The sequence below is a fragment of the Mustelus asterias genome, chromosome 12 (genome assembly GCF_964213995.1).
Source record: "Mustelus asterias chromosome 12, sMusAst1.hap1.1, whole genome shotgun sequence".
Lineage (NCBI taxonomy): Eukaryota > Metazoa > Chordata > Chondrichthyes > Carcharhiniformes > Triakidae > Mustelus > Mustelus asterias.
The window spans coordinates 9,162,582-9,187,569 of NC_135812.1; the positions used below are offsets into that span (position 1 = coordinate 9,162,582).

At 48.7% G+C, this 24,988-nt stretch overlaps 1 protein-coding gene across 1 annotated transcript in view; it reads left to right on the forward strand.

Moving 5' to 3' along the window:
- Nucleotides 1-227: 227 nt before the first annotated feature.
- LOC144501864 (multidrug and toxin extrusion protein 1-like) overlaps nt 228-24,988 on the forward strand; it is a 127,993-nt gene continuing 103,232 nt past the window's right edge. Inside the window, exons 1-10 of the mRNA XM_078225909.1 lie at nt 228-362; nt 2,774-2,875; nt 4,838-4,906; nt 11,519-11,667; nt 15,261-15,303; nt 17,002-17,046; nt 18,830-18,927; nt 22,286-22,383; nt 24,165-24,278; nt 24,423-24,490. Coding sequence (XP_078082035.1) covers nt 228-362; nt 2,774-2,875; nt 4,838-4,906; nt 11,519-11,667; nt 15,261-15,303; nt 17,002-17,046; nt 18,830-18,927; nt 22,286-22,383; nt 24,165-24,278; nt 24,423-24,490 — 921 coding nt within the window. The remainder of the gene's footprint in view (nt 363-2,773; nt 2,876-4,837; nt 4,907-11,518; nt 11,668-15,260; nt 15,304-17,001; nt 17,047-18,829; nt 18,928-22,285; nt 22,384-24,164; nt 24,279-24,422; nt 24,491-24,988) is intronic.

Genomic DNA, 24,988 nt, shown 5'->3' on the forward strand with positions numbered 1-24,988 from the left:
CACTCTCCCCTCCCCTCCCCTCCGCCTCCCTCCCTCCTCAACTCTCTCCTCCCCCTCCAGCCACCTCACTCCTCTTCTCCCTCTCCCTTCCCCTCCCCTCCACCTCCCTCCTTCCTCGGCCTCCATCCTCCTCGGCCAGTGGGTCAAAGACGGGATAGTCACACAGTGCGGGGCTGGTGTTAGCTCTGACCCTCTGTCGCATCCGGAGGGAGCTTCCCTGGATTGGGATGGGTGACCAGGAGCTGGGAGCGGCAGCTGCAAATGTCTCTCGGAACAGGTTTAGTCGTGGGATCCTTTTCCAGTGCATTCCAGCTGTTGTGCGGGAGGAAATCAAACAGCTGTTTCTACTGGCTGGACCACTGGTAAGTAAAACAATTCTAAGGTAGGTCTGTGTTGCGGACAGGGAGGGGGAGGGTGTGGGGGGAGGGTGTGGGGGGAATTGGGGAGGAAGGGGGGAGGGTGTGGGGTCGAGAGGGATGCGGTGAGGGAGGGGAGGGGAGATTGGGGGTGAGGGGGAAAGGGGGTGCAGTGAGGGGAGCAGGAGTGGGGGGAGGGTAGAGGGGGTTGTGATGGAGAAGGGTGTGAGCCGGAGGCGGTGAGGAGGGGGGAGGATGTTGTGGTGGGTGAGGGGATGAGGAGGGGTGAGGGGGTGCATTGGGGGAGGGGGCTTTGGTGTGGGGTTTCTTTTCTATGAGGAAAATGTTCTGGGTTTTTGCTCCAGCTCAAGTGTCTCGCGTGTGATGAAGAACTTTGAAGCCGGCAGGTGGGGAAGGTGTGTAGAGTGTAGGCTTTTCACCGGCCCAGACTGATTATCTGGCTACCATTACACCATGAGATCTTGCTGTGTGCAAATTGGCTGCTGCATTTCCTGCATTACAGTAATCACCCTGCAAACATGACTGTAAAGCACTTGTGGACTGTGATATGTGTGTATATATGTTGTATGTTGGGGTTTTGGGGTGCGGATTGCCCCTTTAAGAGTGTGGGTCAGGTGACCCCTGGGGATTAGCTCCTCCCAGTGTGGGACCCTGGTGGGAAGTCTGAGGCCTGACTCTGAAACAGTGGCCACCTTCAATAAACAGCTCGCCGTGTTCACGTCACCAAGCCTACCTCGTGATTCCTTGTGCACCCTTAGTTCAGAGGAGCAAACAGAACATGGACATCCTGAGGTGATGAAAGCACCCAGAGAATGCAAATGTCCTGAAACTCGGAGTTCTGCACTGAGTTAATCGTCGTATCAAAAACCCCTCAATTGGGGCATTGGTCACCCTTGGGTTACTTTGGAGAATTCTGCTCCAACCATTATCTGTACTCAATCTTTGTCCTTTCTGTTTTATAAATTTCTTCCTTTTTTTAAACAAAAATTTGCATTTATATAGCAACTTTACCATCCCAAGTATTAAGACCAAGTCAAAGTAGGAAATATTAGGACCAGTGAGCAAACGGTTGGTGAAAGGTGCAGATTTTAAGAAGGGTTTTAAAGGTGGAGCGAGGGTTGGAGAAGCTTGGAAAAAACTCCCACAGCCGAGGACTAAATGATGGAAGGTGAGGCAGCCAGTGATAGGCCGAAGGAAGTGAAGGATGGGCAGGAGGTCAGAGTTGGAGGAACACAAATTCTTATAAGATTGTAGAGGTGGAGTAGCTTGTGGAAATGGGGAAAGGGGGAATAGTCCAATGACTGGGAGAGAGTAACAGTGCAATGAATGGGAGAGAGTAAAAATGCAATGAATGGGAGAGAGTAACAGTGCAATGAGTGGGAGAGAGTAACAGTGCAATGAATGGGAGAGAGTAACAGTGCAATGAGTGGGAGCGAGTAACAATTCAATGAGTGGGAGAGAGTAACAATTCAATGAGTGGGAGAGAGTAACAGTGCAATGAATGGGAGAGAGTAACAATGCAATGAATGGGAGAGAGTAACAGTGCAATGAATGGGAGAGAGTAACAGTGCAATGAATGGGAGATAGTAACAGTGCAATAAATAGGAGAGAGTAACAGTGCAATGAATGGGAGAGAGTAACAGTGCAATGAATGGGAGAGAGTAACAATGCAATGAATGGGAAAGAGTAACAATGCAATGAATGGGAGAGAGTAACAGTGCAATGCATGGGAGAGAGTAACAATTCAATGAATGGGCGAGATTAACAATTCAATGAATGGGAGAGAGTAACAGTGCAATGAATGGGAGAGAGTAACAATTCAATGAATGGGACAGAGTAACAGTGCAATGAATGGGACAGAGTAACAGTGCAATGAATGGGAGAGAGTAACAATTCAATGAATGGGACAGAGTAACAGTGCAATGAATGGGAGAGAGTAACAATTCAATGAGTGGGAGAGAGTAACAGTGCAATGATTGGGAGAGAGTAACAGTGCAATGAATGGGAGAGAGTAACAGTGCAATGAATGGGAGAGAGTAACATTGCAATGAATGGGAGAGAGTAACAATTCAATGAATGGGAGAGAGTAACAGTGCAATGAATGGGAGAGAGTAACAGTGCAATGACTGGGAGAGAATACCTGTTCAGTGAATTGCAGAGGGTAACGGTTCAGTGAATGGGATGGAGTCATGGTTCAATGATGGTGTGTCTGTCTATATAATAGTTTGCTGTTACAGAGCACTGATGGTGAAGCATCAGCCTTGGAATAAGCCAGGATAACAATAGGGTTTGTTTTCCATGGATTAATGAGTTAACCCCAGCTGCATGGTCTCCCTTTACTTTTTGTCCATCTTTTGACCTTCCAACTAATTTTAATGAAAGTTTTTTTTGAACAGATTTTGTCCCAGGTGATGATTTATAGCCTTAATTTTATCAGTTCAGCGTTCAGTGGACATCTTGGCAAATATGAATTGGGCGCCGTGTCACTCGCTACCTCTGTAAGTACAGGACATTCATTGAAGCAACGAACCCTCAGTGGGGACAGGACACTCAGCTTATTCACAAATCCTGTTACCCAATAAAAATCTCTTTGTTTAAAGGCTGAGTGATGGAACTGACCTTTCACCTCTTCGAAGGGTATTTGGGGGGGGGGGGGGGGGGGGGGGGTCATGGGGTCATCTACCTGAAATGTTAACTCTGTTTCTCACTCCGCAGGGATTACATGACCTGCTGGAGAATTCCAAGATTTTCTGCTTCTTATTTCCAATTTCCACCAATTGCAATATTTTGCTTTTTAAAACAAATGTATTAATGGGATGTGGGTATTGTTGGCAAGACCAATATTTATTACTCATCCCTCATTGCCTTCTCGAATACAACTGAGTGGCTTACCCAACCATTGGGTGTCTTTAAGACAGAGTTAGATAGGTTCTTGATTAATAAGGGGATCAGGGGTTATGGGGAAAAGGCAGGAGAATGGGGATGAGAGAAATATCAGCCATGATTGAATGGCGGAGCAGACTCGATGGGCCGAGTGGCCTAATTCTACTCCTATGTCTTATGGTCTTCAGAGGGCAATTAAGAGCCAACCACATTTTTGTGGGTCTGGAGTCACATGTAGGCCAGACCGGGTAAGGACGGCAGATTTCCTTCTCTAAAGGGACATTAGTCAACTGTGTGGGCTTTTACCACGGTCCAATAGTTCCATGGTTACTGAAATAGCTCCTCAGATGCCGGTGTCCCTTCGCCAGATTCCCTTTAACAAACTCAATTCCACTCCTAAGACTGCTTCAGATACACAGTCAGAATCCACAGTATCAGTAGACCTGACACTCCCACATTTATATACAGGTGAGACTCCCTGATTGGGAAGGCAACCATTACCTCAATCAGGGACATCTTTTTGTGTCCAACCAAGTAAATGAAATCAAATTAACTTAGGGAACCTCAATCAGGGAGCTCATACTCCAAGAGGCCAACCTCACAGGCCTCGTTGACGTCATTACAGTCACCATCACTGAAGCTAACTTCAATTAATTTTAAAAATCAGCAATTATTATAGAATTATAGAATCCCTACAGTGCAGAAAGAGGCCATTGGGCCCATCGAGCCTGCACTGACAACAACCCCACTCTTGCCCTAGCCCCTTTACCCTGCTAATCCCACTGACACTAAAGGACAATTTTAGCATGGCCAATCCACCTCACCCGCTCATCTTTGGAGTGTGGGAGGAAACCGGAACAGCCGGAGGAAACCCACACAGACATGGAGAGAATGTGCAAACTCCGCACAGACCCGAGGCTGGAATTGAACCTGGGTCCCTGGCATGGTGAAGCAGCAGTGCTAACCACTGTGCCACCGTGCCAATTGAAAGCTTGTTTCAGTAATGGTGACCATGGAGCTATTGGATTGTTCAAAAGTCCATCTTGTTCACTCCTGTCCTTCCCAGTGGGATTTGAACCTGTGTCTTCTGACTAATAGCCCAGGTCCACGGATTTACAGCCCGTTATCATAACCATTGTGCTACCAGCCTGGGGTCACGGAGCAGTGGTTGGTTGCCAATGGCTTGACAATGGCATTTTACCTCTTGGAAGGACCGGGGTTCATGGTACCATGCTTTAGACCCTGTTCAGGGACCCTGCATTTGATGCTTGCCTTTTGCCACTGAGGTGGCCCTTGGTTTTGCCCATTGCCCATGTGTTTCCAACCCATCTCCAGGGGTAAGAATCTCCAAAGCAAAAGGAGCCTGCAGGAGTCTGAGATGGAAGGTATCCTCATGGGGACACGCCCATCATGGTCTGTGCAAACACTCACTGTACTGGCATGGTAAAGTTAGGGTAGGAGATGGTCGGTCGGATGGATTGCTGCGACTATTTTTAACACTTTGTTTGCCTTTCAATTTTCTCTTCTGCACCCCCCTCACCACCCCCGCTCCCTCCCTTTCCAAAATGGTGGCTAAGGTGATCAGCGTGACGGGCGTTGCCGTGGGAACCGGTCTGTCCATGGCCTGCGACACTCTGATCTCACAGGTGAATCTCCGGTCACCCTTTTGACCTCTTCCTTTGCTCATTCTCATGGTACATGTGGGTGTGGTGCAGCATTGTGGGGGGAGGGAGTGGACTGAGTTGTGAGGGGAGGGAGTGGACTGAGTTGTGAGGGGAGGGAGTGGGCTGAGTTGTGAGGGGAGGGAGTGGGCTGAGTTGTGAGGGGAGGGAGTGGGCTGCGTTGTGAGAGGAGGGAGCGGGCTGCGTTGTGAGGGGAGGGAGCGGGCTGCGTTGTGAGGGGAGGGAGCGGGCTGCGTTGTGAGGGGAGGGAGCGGTCTGAGTTGTGAGGGGAGGGAGTGGGCTGAGTTGTGAGGGGAGGGAGTGGGCTGAATTGTCAGAGGAGGCAGCTGAGGTCCAAGGTTTAAGAAAGGAGTTTGCTAGTGCAGAAGAGGGAAAAACAGCAGAGCTGTCCCCTCCGAAATGTTGACCCCAAGATGACCTCATAGAATCCCGAGAGTGCAGAAGGAGGCCATTCGGCCCATCGAGTCTGCACCGACCACAATCCCACCCAGGCCCTATTCCTGTAACCCCACATATTTACCCTTCTAATCCCCCTGACACTAGGGTCAATTTAGCACGGCCAATCAACGTAACCCTGTGGAACTCTCACCCCGCTCACTTGCTGAGGGGACGGGCGTGTCAGGATCACATGACTGTAGACCCCGTTCCGTTTGCCATGGTAACCGATGGTGCGGTTATTATTTGCTGATGGGGGGGCCCTAAACCTTCGCCTAGCTCCAAGTTATTTCCCCCTGCTCTCTATTTAAGTGTGCCTTTCACCAAGGTACATAAATGCCCCCATGTCTGAGAAAGTGAGTGGGTGCCCTCCTCTGCCAGGCCGCTGTTACTGGCTGACAGTGCTTGCAGGTAAAGGGTTTGCCTCTCAGCTCCCTGGGCTAGCATGCTGAAATCAAATAAATAATATATTATTTGACAAAGCCCTTCAGGCAATAATTAGTGCACTTGTTATTTGTGAGAACCATTATGCATTATATCAAACTTGATTCCAAATAAACCTGTTGGACTTTAACCTGGTGTTGTCAGACTTCTCACTGTGCCCACCCCAGTCCAACGCCAACATCTCCACATTTAAAAACCAGGTCAATACCAGGGCAGCCACGGTGGCACAGTGGTTAGCACTGCTGCCTCACAGCGCCATGGACCCGAGTTCGATTCTAGCCTCGGGTCACTGTCTGTGTGGAGTTTGCACGTTCTCCCCGTGTCTGCGTGGGTTTCCTCCGGGTGCTCCGGTTTCCTCCCACAGTCCAAAGGTGTTCAGATTAGGCGGATTGGCCATGCTAATGCGGGATTGTGGTCGGTGCAGACCCGATGGGCCAAATGGCCTCCTTCTGCACTGTGGGATTCTATGATTCTATAAATTGCCCCTTATTGTCCCAAGATGTGTGGGTTAGGTGGATTAGCCATGGTAAATGTGTGGGGTTACAGGGATAGGTGGAGGAAAGGGGGTGGGTAAGATTCTCTGTCAGAGAGTCGGTGCAGACTCGATGGGCTGAATGGCCTCAGCCTGCACTGTAGGGAGACATGGCGTCCATTGATTATCATTGAACCGCCCTCCCTTGGGGCTTGTTTCCTGTGATTCTTGGGGAAGGATCATTAACCAGGGCAGTAGCAAGACCTCCTGCTCTCTATCAGATAGCGGCTGTCAGATTGTCAGTGCCCCGCACAGCTGAACATGACTTCACTTCAGTTTTTTTTAAAAGTTGAAGTTAAAATTTTATTTATAAGTGTCACAAGTAGGCTTACATTAACACTGCAATGAAGTTACTGTGAAAATCCCCTAGTCGCCACACTCCGGCGCCTGTTCGGGTACACACGGTAGCGCAGTGTGTACCCGAACAGGGGCGGCACGGTAGCACAGTGGTTAGCACTGCTGCTTCACAGCTCCAGGGTCCTGGGTTCGATTCCCGGCTCGGGTCACTGTCTGTGTGGAGTTTGCACATTCTCCTCGTGTCTGCGTGGGTTTCCTCCGGGTGCTCCGGTTTCCTCCCACAGTCCAAAGATGTGCGGGTTAGGTTGATTGGCCAGGTTAAAAAAAAAAAATTGCCCCTTAGAGTCCTGGGATGTGTAGGTTAGAAGGATTAGCGGGTAAAATATGTGGGAGTAGGGCCTGGGTGGGATTGTGACTCGATGGGCCGAATGGCCTCCTTCTGCACTGTAGGGTTTCTATGATTTCTATGATGACTGAGGGAGAATTTAGCACCTAACCAGCACGTCTTTTGGACTGTGGGAGGAAACCGGAGCGCCCGGAGAAAACCCACGCAGACACGGGGAGAACGTGCAAACTCCACTCAGACAGTGACCCAAGCTGGGAATTGAACCGGTTCCCCGGTGCTGTGGACAGCACTGCTAAGAACAGTGCCACCGCCCCCCACCCCCCCAACCCCTTGTCATGTAAAGGGCAGTACCTCTGACAGTGCAGCACTCCCCTCAGTGCTGTACTGAAGGGTCAGCCTGGGTCCTGTGCTCCGAGAGCCAGAGTGGGGCTTGGACCCAGAGGCAACTGGGCCGAGGCTGACACCACATCTCATTGGCAGAATGAAACTGGCCAGGGCTCCAAGCAGGTGGATGTTGTGAAACCTGTTGTTGATTCTTTAAATTAGTCTCCCAACACCAAGCCCAACAGGTTAATTTGGAATCACGAGCTTTTGGAGCGCTGCTCCTTCATCAGGTGAGTGGACAAGGAGTGGATGAAGGAGCAGCGCTCCGAAAGCTCGTGATACCAAATAAACCTGTTGGACTTTAACCTGGTGTTGAGAGACTTCTTACTGTGTTTACCCCAGTCCAACACCAGCATCTCCACATCATTCCTTAAATTGAATGATTTGTGGAAGGGCTGGCAGGCTGGGCCGAATGGCCACTTTCTCATCCTCTGGGATCAGAGAGTTGTCCAATAAGGAGAGAGAGAGAGGAGAACGGAGGGTGGCACGGTGGCACAGTGGTTAGCACTGCTGCCTCACAGCGCCAGGGACCTGGGTTCAATTCCGACCACGAGGTGACTGTCTGTGTGGAGTCTGTACATTCTCCCAGTGTCTGCGTGGGTTTCCTCTGGGTGCTCTGGTTTCCTCCCACACTCCAAACATGTGTAGGTCACGTGGATTGGCCGTGCTAAATTGCCCCTGAGTGTCCCAAGATGTGTATTTTAGTGGGATTAGCGAGGTAAATATTTGGGGTTACTGGAATAAGGCTGGGAAAGATGCTCTGTAATAGGGCCTGGGAAAGATGCTCTGTTGGAGAGCAGGTGCAGACCCGATGGGCAGAATGGCCTCCTTCTGCACTGTGGGGATTCTATGACATCCTTTAGAGGTTTCTGAAGAGTGGGAGGTGCTGTCATTGGAACACTTACAATTCTCAGAGGGTTTGGTGGGATAGACACTGGGAGGATGTTTCTCCCGCCGTGGACAGTCAGGGGTCACAATAAGAAGTGCAGCCATTCAGGACGGAGCTGAGGGATGACTTCTTCACTCTGAATGTTGTGAATCTTTGGAATTCTCAACCCCAGAGAGCTGTGGACGCTCAGTCATTGAGTTTATTCACGGCAGAGATTGACGGACGCTGTGGCACAGTGGTTTGCACTGCTGCCTCACAGCGCCAGGGACCCAGGTTCGATTCCCAGCTTGGGTCACTGTCTGTGCAGAGTCAGCACGTTCTCCCCGTGTCTGCGTGGGTTTCCTCCGGGCGCTCCGGTTTCCTCCCACAGTCTGAAAGACGTCTGGGAGTCTTTTATAGACCTCCTAAAAGTTCTAGAGAGGTTGAGGAAAGGATTGCGGAGTCAATCCTGCTTAGGAGTGAAAGTAATAGGGCAATTGTTATGGGGGATTTTAACTTGACTAATATTGACTGGAATTGCTATAGCTCTAGCTCGTTAGAGGGGTCAGTTTTTGTTCAAAGCGTGCAGGAAGGTTTTTTGACTCAGTATGTAGACAGGCCAACTAGAGGTGAGGCTATATTGGATCTGGTGCTGGGAAATGAGCCAGACCAGGTGCTAGACTTGGAAGTTGGTGTGCATTTTGGTGATAGTGACCACAATTCGGTTACGTTCACCTTAGTGATGGAAAGGGATAGGCATGAACCTCGGGCCAGTGGTTTTAGCTGGAGGAAGGGTAATTATGAGGCTATTAGGAGAGAATTAGGAAACATAGGTTGGACTAGGAGATTACAGGGACTGGGAACGTCCGACATGTGGAGTTTTTTCAAGGAGCAGCTACTGCGAGTCTGTGATAGGTATGTCCCTGTCAGGCAAGGAGGAATTGGTAGGGCTAGGGAACCGTGGTGCACCAAAAAAGTTTCTTTGTTGGTTAAAAAGAAAAAGGAGGCTTATGTTCGGATGAGACGTGAGCACTCGGGTAGTGCACTAGAAAGCTTTAGATTGGCTAAGAGGGAGTTGAAGAGCGAGCTTAGAAGGGCTAAAAGGGGACATGAGAAGACTTTGGCGGATAGGGTTAAAGAGAATCCTAAGGCGTTCTATAGGTATGTCAAGAACAGAAGGTTGGTTAGGGCAAGTTTAGGGCCAGTTATAGATGGCAGAGGGAAGTTATGTGTGGAACCGGAGGAGATTGGTGAAGCATTGAACCAATATTTCTCTTCGGTGTTCACGCAAGGGGACATGAATATAGCTGAGGAGGACACTGGGTTGCAAGGGAGTAGAATAGACAGTATTACAGTTGATAAGGAGGATGTGCAGGATATTCTGAAAATAGATAAATCCCCTGGTCCGGATGGGATTTATCCAAGGATTCTCTGGGAGGCAAGAGAAGTGATTGCAGAGCCTCTGGCTCTGATCTTCAGGTCGTCGTTGGCCTCTGGTATAGTACCAGAAGATTGGAGGTTAGCGAATGTTGTCCCATTGTTTAAGAAGGGGAACAGAGACTTCCCCGGGAATTATAGACCGGTGAGTCTCACTTCTGTTGTCGGCAAGATGTTGGAAAAAATTATAAGGGATAGGATTTATAGTTATTTGGAGAGTAATGAATTGATAGGTGATAGTCAGCATGGTTTTGTGGCAGGTAGGTCGTGCCTTACTAACCTTATTGAGTTTTTTGAGAAAGTGACCAAGGAGGTGGATGGGGGCAAGGCAGTGGACGTGGTATATATGGATTTTAGTAAGGCGTTTGATAAGGTTCACCATGGTAGGCTTCTGCAGAAAATGCAGATGTATGGGATTGGGGGTGATCTAGGAAATTGGATCAGGAATTGGCTAGCGGATAGGAAACAGAGGGTGGTGGTTGATAGTAAATATTCATCATGGAGTGCGGTTACAAGTGGTGTACCTCAGGGATCCGTTTTGGGGCCACTGCTGTTTGTAATATTTATTAATGATCTGGATGAGGGTATAGTTGGGTGGATTAGCAAATTTGCTGATGACACCAAAGTCGGTGGTGTGGTAGACAGTGAGGAAGGGTGTCGTAGTTTGCAGGAAGACTTAGACAGGTTGCAAAGTTGGGCCGAGAGGTGGCGGATGGAGTTTAATGTGGAGAAGTGTGAGGTAATTCACTTTGGTAGGAATAACAGATGTGTTGAGTATAGGGCTAACGGGAGGACTTTGAATAGTGTGGAGGAGCAGAGGGATCTAGGTGTATGTGTGCATAGATCCCTGAAAGTTGGGAATCAAGTAGATAAGGTTGTTAAGAAGGCATATGGTGTCTTGGCGTTTATTGGTAGGGGGATTGAATTTAGGAGTCGTAGCGTTATGTTGCAACTGTACACAACTCTGGTGCGGCCGCACTTGGAGTACTGTGTGCAGTTCTGGTCCCCACATTACAGGAAGGATGTGGAGGCTTTGGAGAGGGTGCAGAGGAGGTTTACCAGGATGTTGCCTGGTATGGAGGGGAGATCCTATGAGGAGAGGCTGAGGGATTTGGGATTGTTTTCGCTGGAAAGGCGGCGGCTAAGAGGGGATCTTATTGAAACATATAAGATGATTAGAGGTTTAGATAGGGTGGATAGTGATAGCCTTTTTCCTCTGATGGAGAAATCCAGCACGAGGGGGCATGGCTTTAAATTGAGGGGGGGTAGTTATAGAACCGATGTCAGGGGTAGGTTCTTTACCCAGAGGGTGGTGAGGGATTGGAATGCCCTGCCAGCATCAGTAGTAAATGCGCCTAGTTTGGGGGCGTTTAAGAGATCCGTAGATAGGTTCATGGACGAAAAGAAATTGGTTTAGGTTGGAGGGTCACAGTTTTTTTTTTTTTAAACTGGTCGGTGCAACATCGTGGGCCGAAGGGCCTGTTCTGCGCTGTAATGTTCTATGTTCTATGTTCTATGGTTAGGTGGATTGGCCGTGGTAAATCCTCCCTCGGTGTTACCCGAACAGGCGCTGGAGTGTGGCGACTAGGGGATTTTCACTTCATTGCAGTGTTAATGTAAGCCTACTTGTGACTGATAAATAAGCTTTAAAGATTCCAATGGACATGGGAATCAGACAGGGAGGTTAATTTGAGATAGAAACCAATGTGATCTTATTGAATGGTGTAGCAGGCTTGAGGGGCCCAATGGCCTTCATCGGCTCCTATATCTTGTCTTCTTATGAACATTTCCAGATTGTGTGACGGAGCAGAGTGGATTTGAATCTCATTTCAGACTTACGGCAGCAAGAAGCTGAAGCGCATTGGAATCATTCTCCAGAGAGGCATCCTCATCCTCATCATCTTCTGCTGCCCTTGCTGGGCCCTCTTCATTAACACGGAGAAAATCCTCCTGGGGACCAACCAGCACCCTGAGGTGGCCAGGTCAGACATTCTTTCCAATCCCTAACCAAGAGCCATCACAGGAGACATTTCAGTCAAAAGAATAGAGCGCTGGTTCCCTCACTTGAGGGGACCAGGGAGCTGCCATTCTTCATTGGGTAAAGTCCTCTGAAACCTGCGCAGATTAGTTAATGTGTTGAAGTCTTGCGTTTACTATTCACGGCGGCTCGATATGTACTGAAATCCTTCACAGTCAATTCAAACAATTAGTCTTGTGGCGCAGTGGGCTAGTGTCCCTGCCTCTGAGCCAGATGCTACGGGTTCGAATCCCACTCCTGGACTTGAAGGCCAAGGAAAGCTGTTTTCACGACGCGGTCAAGCAGGTTGAGTGTGTCAACCTGCCAATCCTTCCAAACACGCCAATGGCTGGCGTAAGAGTGGGAGAGATTCCTGGTCAGCCACACTTGATGTGGAGTGGCGCCCCCTCAAGCTATAAGCTCCTGGCGACAGATTAGCGACCTGATAATTAGCAATGGGAACAGATGAAAGTCTGCCTTCTGTACCACTTGGTGCGGGAAAAGTGGCACGGTGGTTAGCACTGCTGCCAAACAGCGCCAGAGACCCGGGTTCGATTCCGGCCTCGGGTGACTGTTCGTGTGGAGTTTGCATGTTCTACCCGTGTCTGCGTGGGATTCCTCCGGATGCTCTGATTTCCTCCCACAGTCCAAAGATATGTAGGTTAGATGGATGGGCAATGTGTAGGTTAGAAGAATTAGTGGGGTAAATACTTGGGGATATGGGAATAGGACCTGGGTACCATACTCTATCAGAGAGTTGGTGCAGACTAAATGGACCCTATGGCTGTCTGCACTATAAGGATTCTATGATTTCTAAAAGAAACAACAAAACAACATTAGATTTGATTACATGCTGGTTCCTTCTGCCACTTTGCCAACGATCCTTAAATAGTCTGTTGGAGGCCGTCAGGTGAAAGGTAGACCATGTCTTTCCCGTGTAACTTACCTTTTTCAACATGGAGCCTGGAGGAGGGGCAGGACTGCTGCTCTTGGCACAGGACTATGACTGCCCGCTGCAAGCTCACATTCGTCCCTCTTGGAGCCAATTGAAGGGCAGCTGCTTCCACCTAAATTGGTCCAGAGAGAAGAATAAACAGCAAGCTGCCTTGGAAGGTTCACTGCAATCATTCAGCGGAGGCCTGAAACCCATTTCCAGACTAGGCCTCGGGCTCCTGGAAGCACGGTGGATGGCACAGTTGCACAGTGGTTAGCACTGTTGCCTCACAGCACCAGGGGCCCGGGTTCGATTCCGGCCTCGGGTGACCGTCTGTGTGGAGTTTGCATGTTCTCCCCGTGTCTGCTTGGGTTTCCTCCGGGTGCTCCGGTTTCCTCCCACAGTTCAAAGATCATAGAATCCCTACAGTGCACAAGGGGGTAATTCGGCCCATCGAGTCTGCACTGACCACAATCACACTCAGGCCCTCTCCCAGTAACCCCACATATTTACCCTGCCAATCCCCCTGACACGAAAGATCAATTTAGCGTGACCAATCAATATAACCCGCATACCTTTGGACTGTGGGAGGAAAGCAGAGCACTTGGAGGAAACCCACGCAGACACGGGGGTAGAACAAGAAGATGTGGGTTAGGTGGATTGGCCATGCTAAATTGACCCTTAGTGTTAGGGAGATTAGCAGAGTAAATGCGTAGGGTTACGGGGATAGGGCCTGGGTGGATTGTTGCCAGTGCAGGCTTGATGGGCCGAAGGGCCTCTTTCTGCACTGTATGGATTCTATGATTCCCTGGCCATTTTGGGCTCAGAAATTGGACCTGAAAGAATGTTTGCCCCAGTTTCACTTTGCACTTACGCTCGACCTAATGCACAGCGAATAAAGTCTCCCTCAATGGGGGGTCTTTCACTACAGAATAAAGAGGCACAGAAAAGAGAGAGATTTAATTTTACTCCAATCAATTATTTGGAGCCTGTGACTTGAGCAATACCAAGCCTCACATTTTTATAGGTCATAGAGTCATACAGTCATAGAGGTTTACAGCATGGAAACAGGCCCCTCGGCCCAACTTGTCCATGCCTCCCTAAACTAATCCCAATTGTCCACATTTGGCCCATATCCCTCTATACCCATCTTATCCATGTAACTATCTAAATGCTTTTTAAAAGACAACATTGTACCCGCCTCTACTACTACCTCTGGCAGCTTGTTCCAGACACTCACCACCCTCTGTGTGAAATAATTGCCCCTCTGGACACTTTTGTATCTCTCCCCTCTCACCTTAAACCTATGCCCTCTAGTTTTAGACGCTCCTATTTTTGGGAAAAGATATTGACTATCTAGCTGATCTGTGCCCCTCATTATTTTATAGACCTCTATAAGATCACCCCTCAGCCTCCTACGCTCCAGAGAAAAAAGTCCCAGTCTATCCAGCCTCTCCTTATAACCGAAACCATCAAGTCTCGGTAGCATCCTAGTAAATCTTTTCTGCACTCTTTATAGTTTAATAATATCCTTTCTATAACAGGGTTACCAGAACTGCACACAATATTCCAAGAGTGGCCTTACCAATGTCTTGCACAACTTCAACAAGATGTCCCAATTCCTGTATTCAATGTTCTGACCGATGAAACCAAGCATGCCGAATGCCTTCTTCACCACTCTGTCCACCTGTGACTCCACTTTCAAGGAGCTATGAACATGTACCCCTAGATCTCTTTGTTCTGTAACTCTCCCCAATGCCCTACCATTAACTGAGTAAGTCCTACCCTGGTTCAATCTACCAAAATGCATCACCTCGCATTTGTCTAAATTAAACTCTATCTGCCATTCGTCAGCTCACTGGCCCAATTGATCAAGATCCCGTTGCAATTGGAGATAACTTTCTTCACTGTCCACTATGCCACCAATCTTGGTGTCATCTGCAAACTTACTAACCATGCTTCCTATATTCTCATCCAAATCATTAATATAAATGACAAATAACAGTGGGCCCAGCACTGATCCCTGAGGCACACCGCTGGTCACAGGCCTCCAGTTTGAAAAACAACCCTCTACAACCACCTCTGGCTTCTGTCAAGAAGCCAATTTTGTATCCATTTAGATACCTCACCCTGGATCCCGTGAGATTTAACCTTATGCAACAACCTACCATGCGGTACCTTGCCAAAGGCCTTGCTAAAGTCCATGTAGACAACATTAACTGCATTGCCCTCACCTACCTTCTTGGTTACCCCTTCAAAAAACTCAGTCAAATTTGTGAGACATGATTTTTGAGTCTGCTCCAGTGGAAAGGAAAATGGAAAAATTTCCGGAAATTTCCAATTGTCAGTGACACGAGTTGGGGGTCTTGTTGCGGTTAGGACGAGCGACCGGTTCCATGGTTTTGACAAGGGTATTGGCAGCTACAACGCGAAAATCCCAGGAAATCTCTGGAGCAGAGGATTAATGGCCTCACTTGCTTGGGCCGCAATTTCCTGGGATGTTTGTGTTGAGAGATGCACGGTTACAACGGCGGATGTTCTCCACAGATTCCGGGGCTCCTGGGAATGCTATGTTAACTCTCAGCTGTTGGGCTCGGGTGCTGATGAATAAACTTCTCTTCCAGGTTATGCCAGCTTTATGTGAAGATATTTATTCCTGCACTTCCTGTGAGTATTAGTTCCTCCACTCCTGGCGCTGTAGGGGTAAGGGTACACGCTTGTCGGGAATTACATAGCTTGTAAAATTCAATGGTAAGGGCTGGTTGCCAATGAGTGCTGAACAATTCCATTCCTCACCCAGCCTAGGTCCCTTATTGAAACTTACAGGATACTGCGAGGCCTGGATAGAGTGGACGTGGAGAGGATGTTTCCACCGGTAGGAAAAACTAGAACCAGAGGGCACAACCTCAGGCTAAAGGGACGATCCTTTAAAACTGAGATGAGGAGGAATTTCTTCAGCCAGAGAGTGGTGAATCTGTGGAACTCTTTGCCGCAGAGGAGACCAGGCCATTGAGTGTCTTTAAGACAGAGATAGAGAGGTTCTTGATTAATAAGGGGATCAGGTGTTATGGGGAAAAGGCAGGAGAATGGGGATGAGAAAAACATCAGCCATGATTGAATGGTGGAGCAGACTCGATGGGCCGAGTGGCTTAATTCTGCTCCTATGTCTTATGGTCCCATTGCCATCAAATTCCGTTTTGTTACTGGGAATAATGGAGGTTTTGCATTCGGGATGTTGGGGAATGTGAGATAAGTGTTGCCGATGTCTCGTCTGTTCCTCCAAGAGGATTTCCAGTGAGTTTGATCAAGCGATACTATCAGAGTCATAGAGGTTTACTACATGGAAACAGGCCCTTTGGCCCAACTTGTCCATGCCGCCGTTTAAACCATTCTATCAATGGTTCGATGGGCTGAATGGCCATTTCTCATGCTCCAGTCCCATTTTGGGAACTTCTTTTCTCTGCAGTGCCAATCTTCACCAGCATCGAGTCATAGAGGTTGTAATAAGTCTTCAGAGGCAGAAGTCCCTTCACCATAATCCCTTAATTTACAATTCCTGCAGCAGTACACAGAGTGCAGAGGAGATTGACCAGGATGTTGCCTGGTATGGTGGGAAGGTCTTATGAGGAAAGGCTGAGGGACTTGAGGTTGTTTTCGTTCGAGAGAAGAAGGTTAAGAGGTGACTTAATAGAGACATACAAGATGATCAGAGGATTAGATAGGGAGGATAGTGAGAGCCTTTTTCCTCGGATGGTGATAGCTAGCACGAGGGGACATGGCTTTAAATTGAGGGGTGATAGATATAGGACAGATGTCTGAGGTAGGTTCTTCACTCAGAGAGTAGTAAGGGCGTGGAATGCCCTGCCTGCAGCAGTAGTGGACTCGCCAACATTAAGGGCATTTAAATGGTCATTGGATAAACATATGGATGATATTGGAACAGTGTAGGTTAGATGGGCTTTAGATTGGTTGCACTGGTTGGCGCAACATCGAGGGCCGAAGGGCCTGTACTGCGCTGTAATGTTCTATGCTATCAGTCAGCAAGCTACCTTCAGGGCTGCCTGAATCCATTTTATCAAATGATCTTATATCCTATGTACATTTGCCTTCTTTACAAGTGTCCCATGTGGGACCCTGTCAAAGGCTTTTCTGAAATCCCTGTAAACTACATCTACTGCATTACCTTCATCTACACACCTTCTCAATTTGTTCCATCAGATTTCCCTCCCCCTCTCCTTCTCCCTCTTTTTATTCTCTTTATATTCTCTGAGGGGTTCTCTCTCTGGCCCTGACGGTGGCAGTGGGAGTTGTGTGTGGGGTTTTTACTGTCTGCTGTTAACCTCCCTCTGTTTTGCATTCCCACAGGCAGTTTTTCTGTACCAGCTCCAGGTCCGATATCTACAGAATCAGGTATTACTAATCCAGATGTCAGTCAATTATGGACAGATTGTAGGTTGCAGTAGTTGCTTTTATTCCTAATATTTCTGCCGTTTGGTGCACTTTAATAATATAAATATTAAATACAGATGAGATAAGTGAGGAAACCAATTGTCGTGAAGTTACTGAGTTTAACTCTCTCTTTCACACACTCTTTTTTCTTTCTCTCCTCTGTTCCCCTCATTTACCTGTCTGCCTCTTCCCATCCCTCTCCCCCTCTCTTTCTTCCTTCTCTCCTTCTACTCCCCTCTCTCTCTCTTCCTCCCTCTATCCCCTTCTCTCTCTTCCTCCTTCCCTCAACCTTTCTCTCTTTCTCCCCTCTCTCTCTCCCTTCCTTACTGTCACACACTGTCTCTCTCCCAAACTCTGTCATTCCCCTTCTCTCTCTCTCTCAACCATTCTCACTCCCTCCTCTCTTATCTCTCTCTCCTCTTCTCTCTCTCCACCCTCCTTCTTTTTTTATTCATTCACGGGATGTGGGTGTCGTTGACTAGATCAGCATTCATTGCTCATCCCTAATTGCCCTTGACAAGGTGGTGGTGAGCTACCTTCTTGAAGCGCTGCAGTCCATGTGGTGTAGGTACACCCACAGTGCTGTTCCAGGATTTTGACCCAGTGACAGTGAAGGAACGGTGATATATTTCCAAGTCAGGATGGTGAGTGGCTTGGAGGGGAACCTCCAGGTGGTGGTGTTCACATATATCTGCTGCCCTTGTCCTTCTAGATGGTAGTGGTTGTGGGTTAGGAAGGTGCTGTTGAAGAAACCTTGGTGAGTTGCTGCAGTGCATCTTAAGGAGATGGTACACACTACTGCCATTGTGTCTTGGGGATGGAGGGAGTGAATGTTTAAGATGATGGATGGGGTGCCAATCAAGTGGGGCTGCTTTGTCCTAGATGGTGTTGAGCTTCATGAGTGTTGTTGGACCTGCATCCATCCAGTCAAATGGGGACTATTCCATCACACTCCTGACTTGTGCCTTGTAGGTGGTGTACCTACACCACAGCAGTCTGCAGCGGTTCAAGAAGGCACTTTTCAAGGGCAATTAGGATGGGTAATAAATGCTGATCTAGTCAGCGATGCTCACAAAGAGGGAGGAAAGAAAGAGAGAGAGAAGAGGAGAGAGATAAGAGAGAAAGGAGCGAGAATGAGTGAGAGAGAGAGAGAGAGAAGGGGAATGAATGTGGGAAAGAGAGATAGAGCGGGAAGGAAAGAGAGGGGAGAAAGAGAGGGGAATGAGAAAGGTTGAGGGAAGGAGGAAGAGAGAGAAGGGGATAGAGGGAGGAAGAGAGAGAGGGGAGAAGAAGGAGAGGGGGAGGAAGGAAGAGAAGGGTAGAGGGATGGGGAGAGGCAGACAGGTGAATGAGGGGAAGAGAGGAGAGAAAGGAGGAGAGTGTGTGCATATGTGTGAAAAATTTGCTACCAAATAAACCTGTTGGGCTTTAACCTGGTGTTGTGAGACTTCTTACTATGTGTGAAAGAGACAGGCTTTGGGGAGTCAGGAAGTGAGTTACCTTCTCTCCCTATCTTTCTTTGATTCACGCTCCTTATATTCTCTCTCTCTCTCTTTCTCTCTTTCAGTCTTGCTGTGAGAGATGGGGGTGCCACTCTCCAGGGGAGGCAGCAGTCAGGCAGTGAGACAAGGAAGGGGAGACCTCAACAGGCTTTGGGAAGAGTCTATAATTCAACAATCTGAGTGTGCCGGAATCAGCTTGGGTAGGTTACTTATATTTGCTGTGTTTTATGCTTCATGTACAGGGTATAACCATGCCGCAGGTATTCACAGGACTGGTGGCCAACATTCTGAGCGCGTTAGTGAACTACATCTTCCTGATTGTGCTGAAACTGGGAGTGGCGTGAGTACCGGCTGCTTTTTTTTAACGCACACGTTCAGTAAAGGCACTCATTCGCTCTCCGTGCCCCTGTGGTGTCGTGGCCCTGAACACAAAGCTGCAAATACTCAGCAGATTCAGGCAGCAGCTGTGGAGAGAGAAACAGAGTTCACAACTTCCAGACCCTCATCAAATACTTTCTGATGTCCGTCCAGCTTTTCTCTTCACGCCATGAATTTGACTCAAAGCTTAGACTCGCCAACTCCGATTCGATGTGTTCTGAAGGTTTAATCACATGACCTCCAGCCATTGGTTGTGTGACATGTCCAACTCTCGGTGCCCCGTCCCCACACACTCGCTATTGGTTGTCCAACAAGTCTGCCTCATGGTGCCCAGCCTCCAGTTGCTCACTATTGGCTGTCCAGCAGAACCCAGACAAGGGGAAGGCAATGGCCTAGTGCTACTATTGCTAGATTTTTAATCCAGAAACTCAGCTACTGTTCTGGGGACCTGGGTTCGAATCCCGCCACAGCAGGTGGTGGAATTTAAATTCAATAAAAATATCTTGAATTAACAATCTTTCACAAGGTGCCACATGGTAGGTTGTTGCATAAAGTTAAATCTCGCGGGATCCAGGGTGAGGTATCTAAATGGATACAAAATGGTTGTAGAGAGTTGTTTTTCAAGTTGGAGGCCTGTGTGCCTCAGGGATCAGTGCTGGGCCCACAGTTATTTTTTAGGGCGGCACGGTAGCACAGTGGTTAGCACTGCTGCTTCACAGCTCCAGGGTCCCGGGTTCGATTCCCGGCTCGGGTCACTGTCTGTGTGGAGTTTGCACATTCTCCTCGTGTCTGCGTGGGTTTCCTCCGGGTGCTCCGGTTTCCTCCCACAGTCCAAAGATGTGCGGGTTAGGTTGATTGGCCAGGGTAAAAATTGTCCCTTAGAGTCCTGGGATGTGTAGGTTAGAGGATTAGCGGGTAAAATATGTGGGGGTAGGGCCTGGGTGGGATTGTGGTCGGTGCAGACTCGATGGGCCGAATGGCCTCCTTCTGCACTGTAGGGTTTCTATGTTTCCCATCGCCTGCCATTTTGCTCTCATCTCCACACGTCCAACCTCGGCCTATTGCAATGATCCAGTGAAGCCCAATGTAAACTGGAGGAACAGCATCTCGTCTTCCGATTAGGCACTTACAACCTTCCAGCATGTGGTAAACCACTGTTATCTGTGGTGGTTAACCACTGTTAGTTAGTGTTTATTATTACTTGTATATGTGGCACATCCCTGTCGGTTCTGCCCAAGACTCCTCCCCCTGGTCCGGGTATAAAGGCGGTGGCTCCTCCCCCTAGCCTTCAGTACAGACCAGATCTCCGACAGGGATGGCTCCAAGTTCTTGCTAATAAAAGCCTATTTGTCTTGCTCACAACTAGTCTTGACTCGATTGATAGTGCATCACAGCACGGTGGCACAGTGGTTAGCACCGCTGCCTCACAGCGCCAGGGACCTGGGTTCGATTCCCAGCTCGGGTCACTGTCTGTGCGGAGTCTGCACGTTCTCCCCGTGTCTGCGTGGGTTTCCTCCGGGTGCTCCGGTTTCCTCCCACAGTCCGAAAGACATGCTGGTTAGGGTGCATTGGCCGTGCTAAATTCTCCCTCAGTGTAGCCCGAACAGGTGCCAGAGTGTGGCGACTATGGGATTTTCACAGTAACTTCATTGCAGTGTTAATGTAAGCCTACTTGTGACACTAATAAATAAACTTTAAACTTTCTGGACTGAACATTGAGTTCAACAGCTTCGGAGCATGAACTTTCTCCTCCACCTCCACTCTATTTCCATTTATTTTATTTTATCTTATCAATCCATTTTTATTATTTTATATTTTTATTAAACACTTTTAATTTTAATTTCTTTGTTTCAATTGTCCACTTCTAAATCTCGCTTTCCATCTTGTTTCCCACCCCACTAGGGCCACGTCCCTGGGATTGCCCTTTGACACTCTGCACCTTGGTTCCGCCATTTACACATTCCAATCCCTTAATGGGGCTGCTATTAGCACCATTCTCAGCCTTTATCACCACCATTGACATTCCCTTTGTACTTTTGTTTATGGCACCTTGGTTAATTAAACAACAACCCCCCCTCCCTCACCCTGCCCCAGCCCTTACAGTATAAAGCTTGTCCAATTTTCTTTGCCTTTAGCTCTGATGAAGGGTCATCCAGACTCGAAACGTTGGCTCTATTCTCTCTCCACAGATGCTGTCAGACCTGCTGAGATTTTCCAGCATTTTCTGTTTTTATTTCAGACTCCAGCATCTCACAAGATGGCACCGGAGCAAGGCGAATTCTTGCAAACTGTGCCCAGCACACTTTCTAATTCTATCTTTTACTCTCGTTCTGCGCTTCTAAAACTTCATTCTAACTCTTTTAAACTCTCTAACAATGCTTTAATGCAATTTCTTAACTTACCTCGCATTAAGTTGATCTTTCTCTACACCCTAGCTATGACTGTAACACTACATTCTGCACCCTCTCCTTTCCTTCTCTATGAACGGTATGCTTTGTCTGTATATCGTGCCAGAAACAATACTTTTCACTGTATGTTAATACATGTGACAATAATAAATCAAATCAAATCAAATCATCCGCAGTATTTTGCTTTTGTGCTATATGGTTAAAGTTTTTTTAAAGTTTATTTATTAGTTTCACAAGTAGGCTGACATTAGCACTGTTGTGAGACCTGGTGTTGTGAGACTTCTCACTGTGCCTACCCCAGTCCAACGCCGGCATCTCCACATCATGGCTACATTAACACTGCAATGAAGATACTGTGAAAATCCCCCAGTCGCCACACTCTGGCGCCTGTTCGGGTACACGGAGGGAGAATTTAGCACGGCCAATGCACCTAACCAGCATGTCTTTCGGACTGTGGGAGGAAACCGGAGCACCCGGAGGAAAACTGCGTAGATACAGGGAGAACGTGCAGACTCTGCACAGACAGTGACCCAAGCCGGGAATTGAACCCGGGTCCCTGGCGCTGTGAGGCAGCAGTGCTAACCACTGTGCCGCCCAGGTATTATCTCCAAATTTGCAGATGATACAAAATTGGGTGGGTGGGTGAGCTGTGTGGAGGATGCAGAGATGCTTCAGCGTGATTTGGACAGGCTGTGCCATCGTGCCAACATGACCGGTCCATGATGACCCGCCCCTACTTGCTCACTATTGGTTGTCCAACATGACTGCTTGATGGTTCCCCACCATCAGTCACCAATGGCAATGGAGCAGCATCTTGGGTTGGATGTTGAGTGGCTGTCAGTTGACTGGGAAGCCTTGCGGAGACCACGATGTGAGCATTTGGTGATGATTGATGTGCTTGCTCTTTTTCAGAGGCTCAGCCTGGGCCAACGTGATTTCACAGTACAGCCAGAACATCATCCTCTTCACCTACATCCGCTGGAGGAAACTGCATCTCCAAACCTGGGGAGGTAACGTGAACTGGTGTGGAAAACAATGGGTTCTCCTCAGAGCGGCGGGGGCATAGGGGAGATTGGATTGGGCTGTTCAAAGCTGTGACGGGTTTAGATTGAGTAAATAATGATCAGTTGTGGCTGGAGGGTCGATGACCAGAGGGATTGGTTTGAAGATGATTGGCAAAAGAGGCAGAGGCGACATAAAGGAAGAGCGTGTGCTGGGATAAATGATCAGGATTGGGAATGCACGGCCTGACAAGGTAGTGGAAACAGACTCAGTAATTGTCCTCGGAAGGAAATTACGTTTATCTTACTAGTGTCACAAGTAGGCTTGCATTAACACTGCAATGAAGTTACTGTGAAAATCCCCTAGTCGCCACACTCCGGCGCCTGTTCGGGGACACTGAGGGAGAATTTAGCACGGCCAATGCACCTAACCAGCACGTCTTTCAGACTGTGGGAGGAAACCGGAGCACCCGGAGGAAACCCATGCAGACACGGGGAGAACGTGCAAACTCCACACAGACAGTGACCCAAGCTGGGAATTGAACCCAGGTCCCTGGCGCTGAGGCAGCAGCGCTAACCACCGTGTCGCCCTGATTATTCTTAATTGCAGAACAAAATAGAACTATCAGAGTATGGAATTTAATCAAAATACCCATATAATTAGATCAGGTTAAAGAAGATTTAACTCCTGCCTCCGAGACTGGAGACAAGTTGAATATCCAATCCCTTAATATACAGATTTCACTAATCTTTGGCCAGAGAACTGGGAGTAGTGAAAATCGCCACAAAGGTCTCCTTCCTGCAAACCGGAACACCTGGAGGAAACCCACACAGACACGGGGAGAATGTGCAAACTCCACACAGACAGTGACCCTAGCTGGGAATCAAACCCAGGTTCCTGGTGCTGTGAGGCAGCAGTGCTAACCACTGTGCAACATGGATGAATAATCGAAGAGAAAAATCATTCCGGAATTGTATGGAAAAAGTCAGACTAAATGAATTTCTCTTCGAAACAGCTGGCACAGAATCGATGGGCTGAATGTCTGCGTTCTGTGCTGTCCCACTCTATAATTTTATGCTTGTAGCATTGGGAGGGTTTGCGGTGATGGACGAGGAAATGGACAGTTTAATAAACAAGGGACTGGGTTTTCCCCCCCAACCCTCCACCCTCCCCCTGCTTCCTGGGCGCATTTTCCAGCAATGTGGCTCACCATTGGCCGCCAGCGGGATCCTCCCGTCCTGCCGATGTCCACGGAGTTTTGCGTGGCAAGGCTGTCCCGCCACCGGGGAACCCGCCGTGGTCGCCTTTGGTCGGACGGGAAGATCCCACCAGTGGGGGGGTGGTGGGGGGTTGGTGGGTTGGGGGTGGTGGGGGGTTGGGGTGGTGGGGGTTGGTGGGGGGTGGGAGGTGGTGGGGGTTGGTTGGGGCGTGGGAGGTGGTGGGAGGGTGGGTGGGATGGGGGATTGGAGAGGGTGGGGGTTGGGGGAGGGTTGGGGAGGTTGGAGGTGGAGAAACCCACCCGAGGATTTTAAAATGGAGGCGTTACCAGGCCGGGTGTTTGTAAGGTCAGCAAACGCTGGGTGAAAGGGGATTGGTGTCCGGTTGGAAGCGGGTAAGAGAAGTTTTTGTTCATGGTCTGAGGTTTGTGGAGGGTGGGAGGGGCCAGCCCAGAGAGCATTGGGGGTGGGAGGGCCCAGCCCAGAGAGGATTGGGACATTTGCATCTGGAGATAACAGTGGGAACATGTGGATATTTTGTACTGTTGACTAATGCGGCTTTTTGGCTGTAGGATGGACAATGGACTGCCTGCAGGAATGGGGACCCTTCTTGCGACTGGCTATTCCCAGCATGTTCATGTTTTGTATCGAGTTGTGGGCCTACGAAATGGGATCCTTCCTCGCGGGTGAGTCTTTGCAGGCCGAATCCGGACTGGATTGTCGGAATGAGACAATGTCTCACAGTGCCTCTCTCGGCCTGTTCCCGGTGCCCAGGCTGAGCTGAGTTGTGCGTCTTAGTGACAAATCTGTATTTCCTCTTTCTCTCCCAGGCCTGATCAGTCAAGTTGAACTTGGGGCTCAGTCTATTATTTTCCAGGTGTTAACAGTTTTGTATATGGTAAGTTTCACCCTGTTCACTGTACCCACTGACCCACTGACCCACACACCAACCCCACATTATTACTTCATATTTTTATTACATACTTTTAACTTTAATTTCCTTCATCGTTTCAATTGTCCACTTCTAAATCTCGCTTTCCATCTTGTTTATCCCCCGCACCTCATTAGGGTCATCTGCCACATGCCTCAGGTTGTGCTTTGACACTCTGCACCTTGGTTCCGCCATTTACACAGTCTGATCTCTCGATGGACGCTATTAGCACCATTCTCAGCCTTTATCACCACCATTGGCATTCCCTTTGTCCTTTTGTCTATGACATTTTGGTCAATTGCAGAATCTCCACCACCCCTCCCCCCACATCGAGCACCCTCAACACCCCACACCTACACCCACATCCCGGCCCACACTCACTACATGCCATCTACTGCCCAGCAGGGCAAGGGCATCAGGCGCAAGGTAACACCACCCCCTGCACCTCCTCCCCAATTTACACAC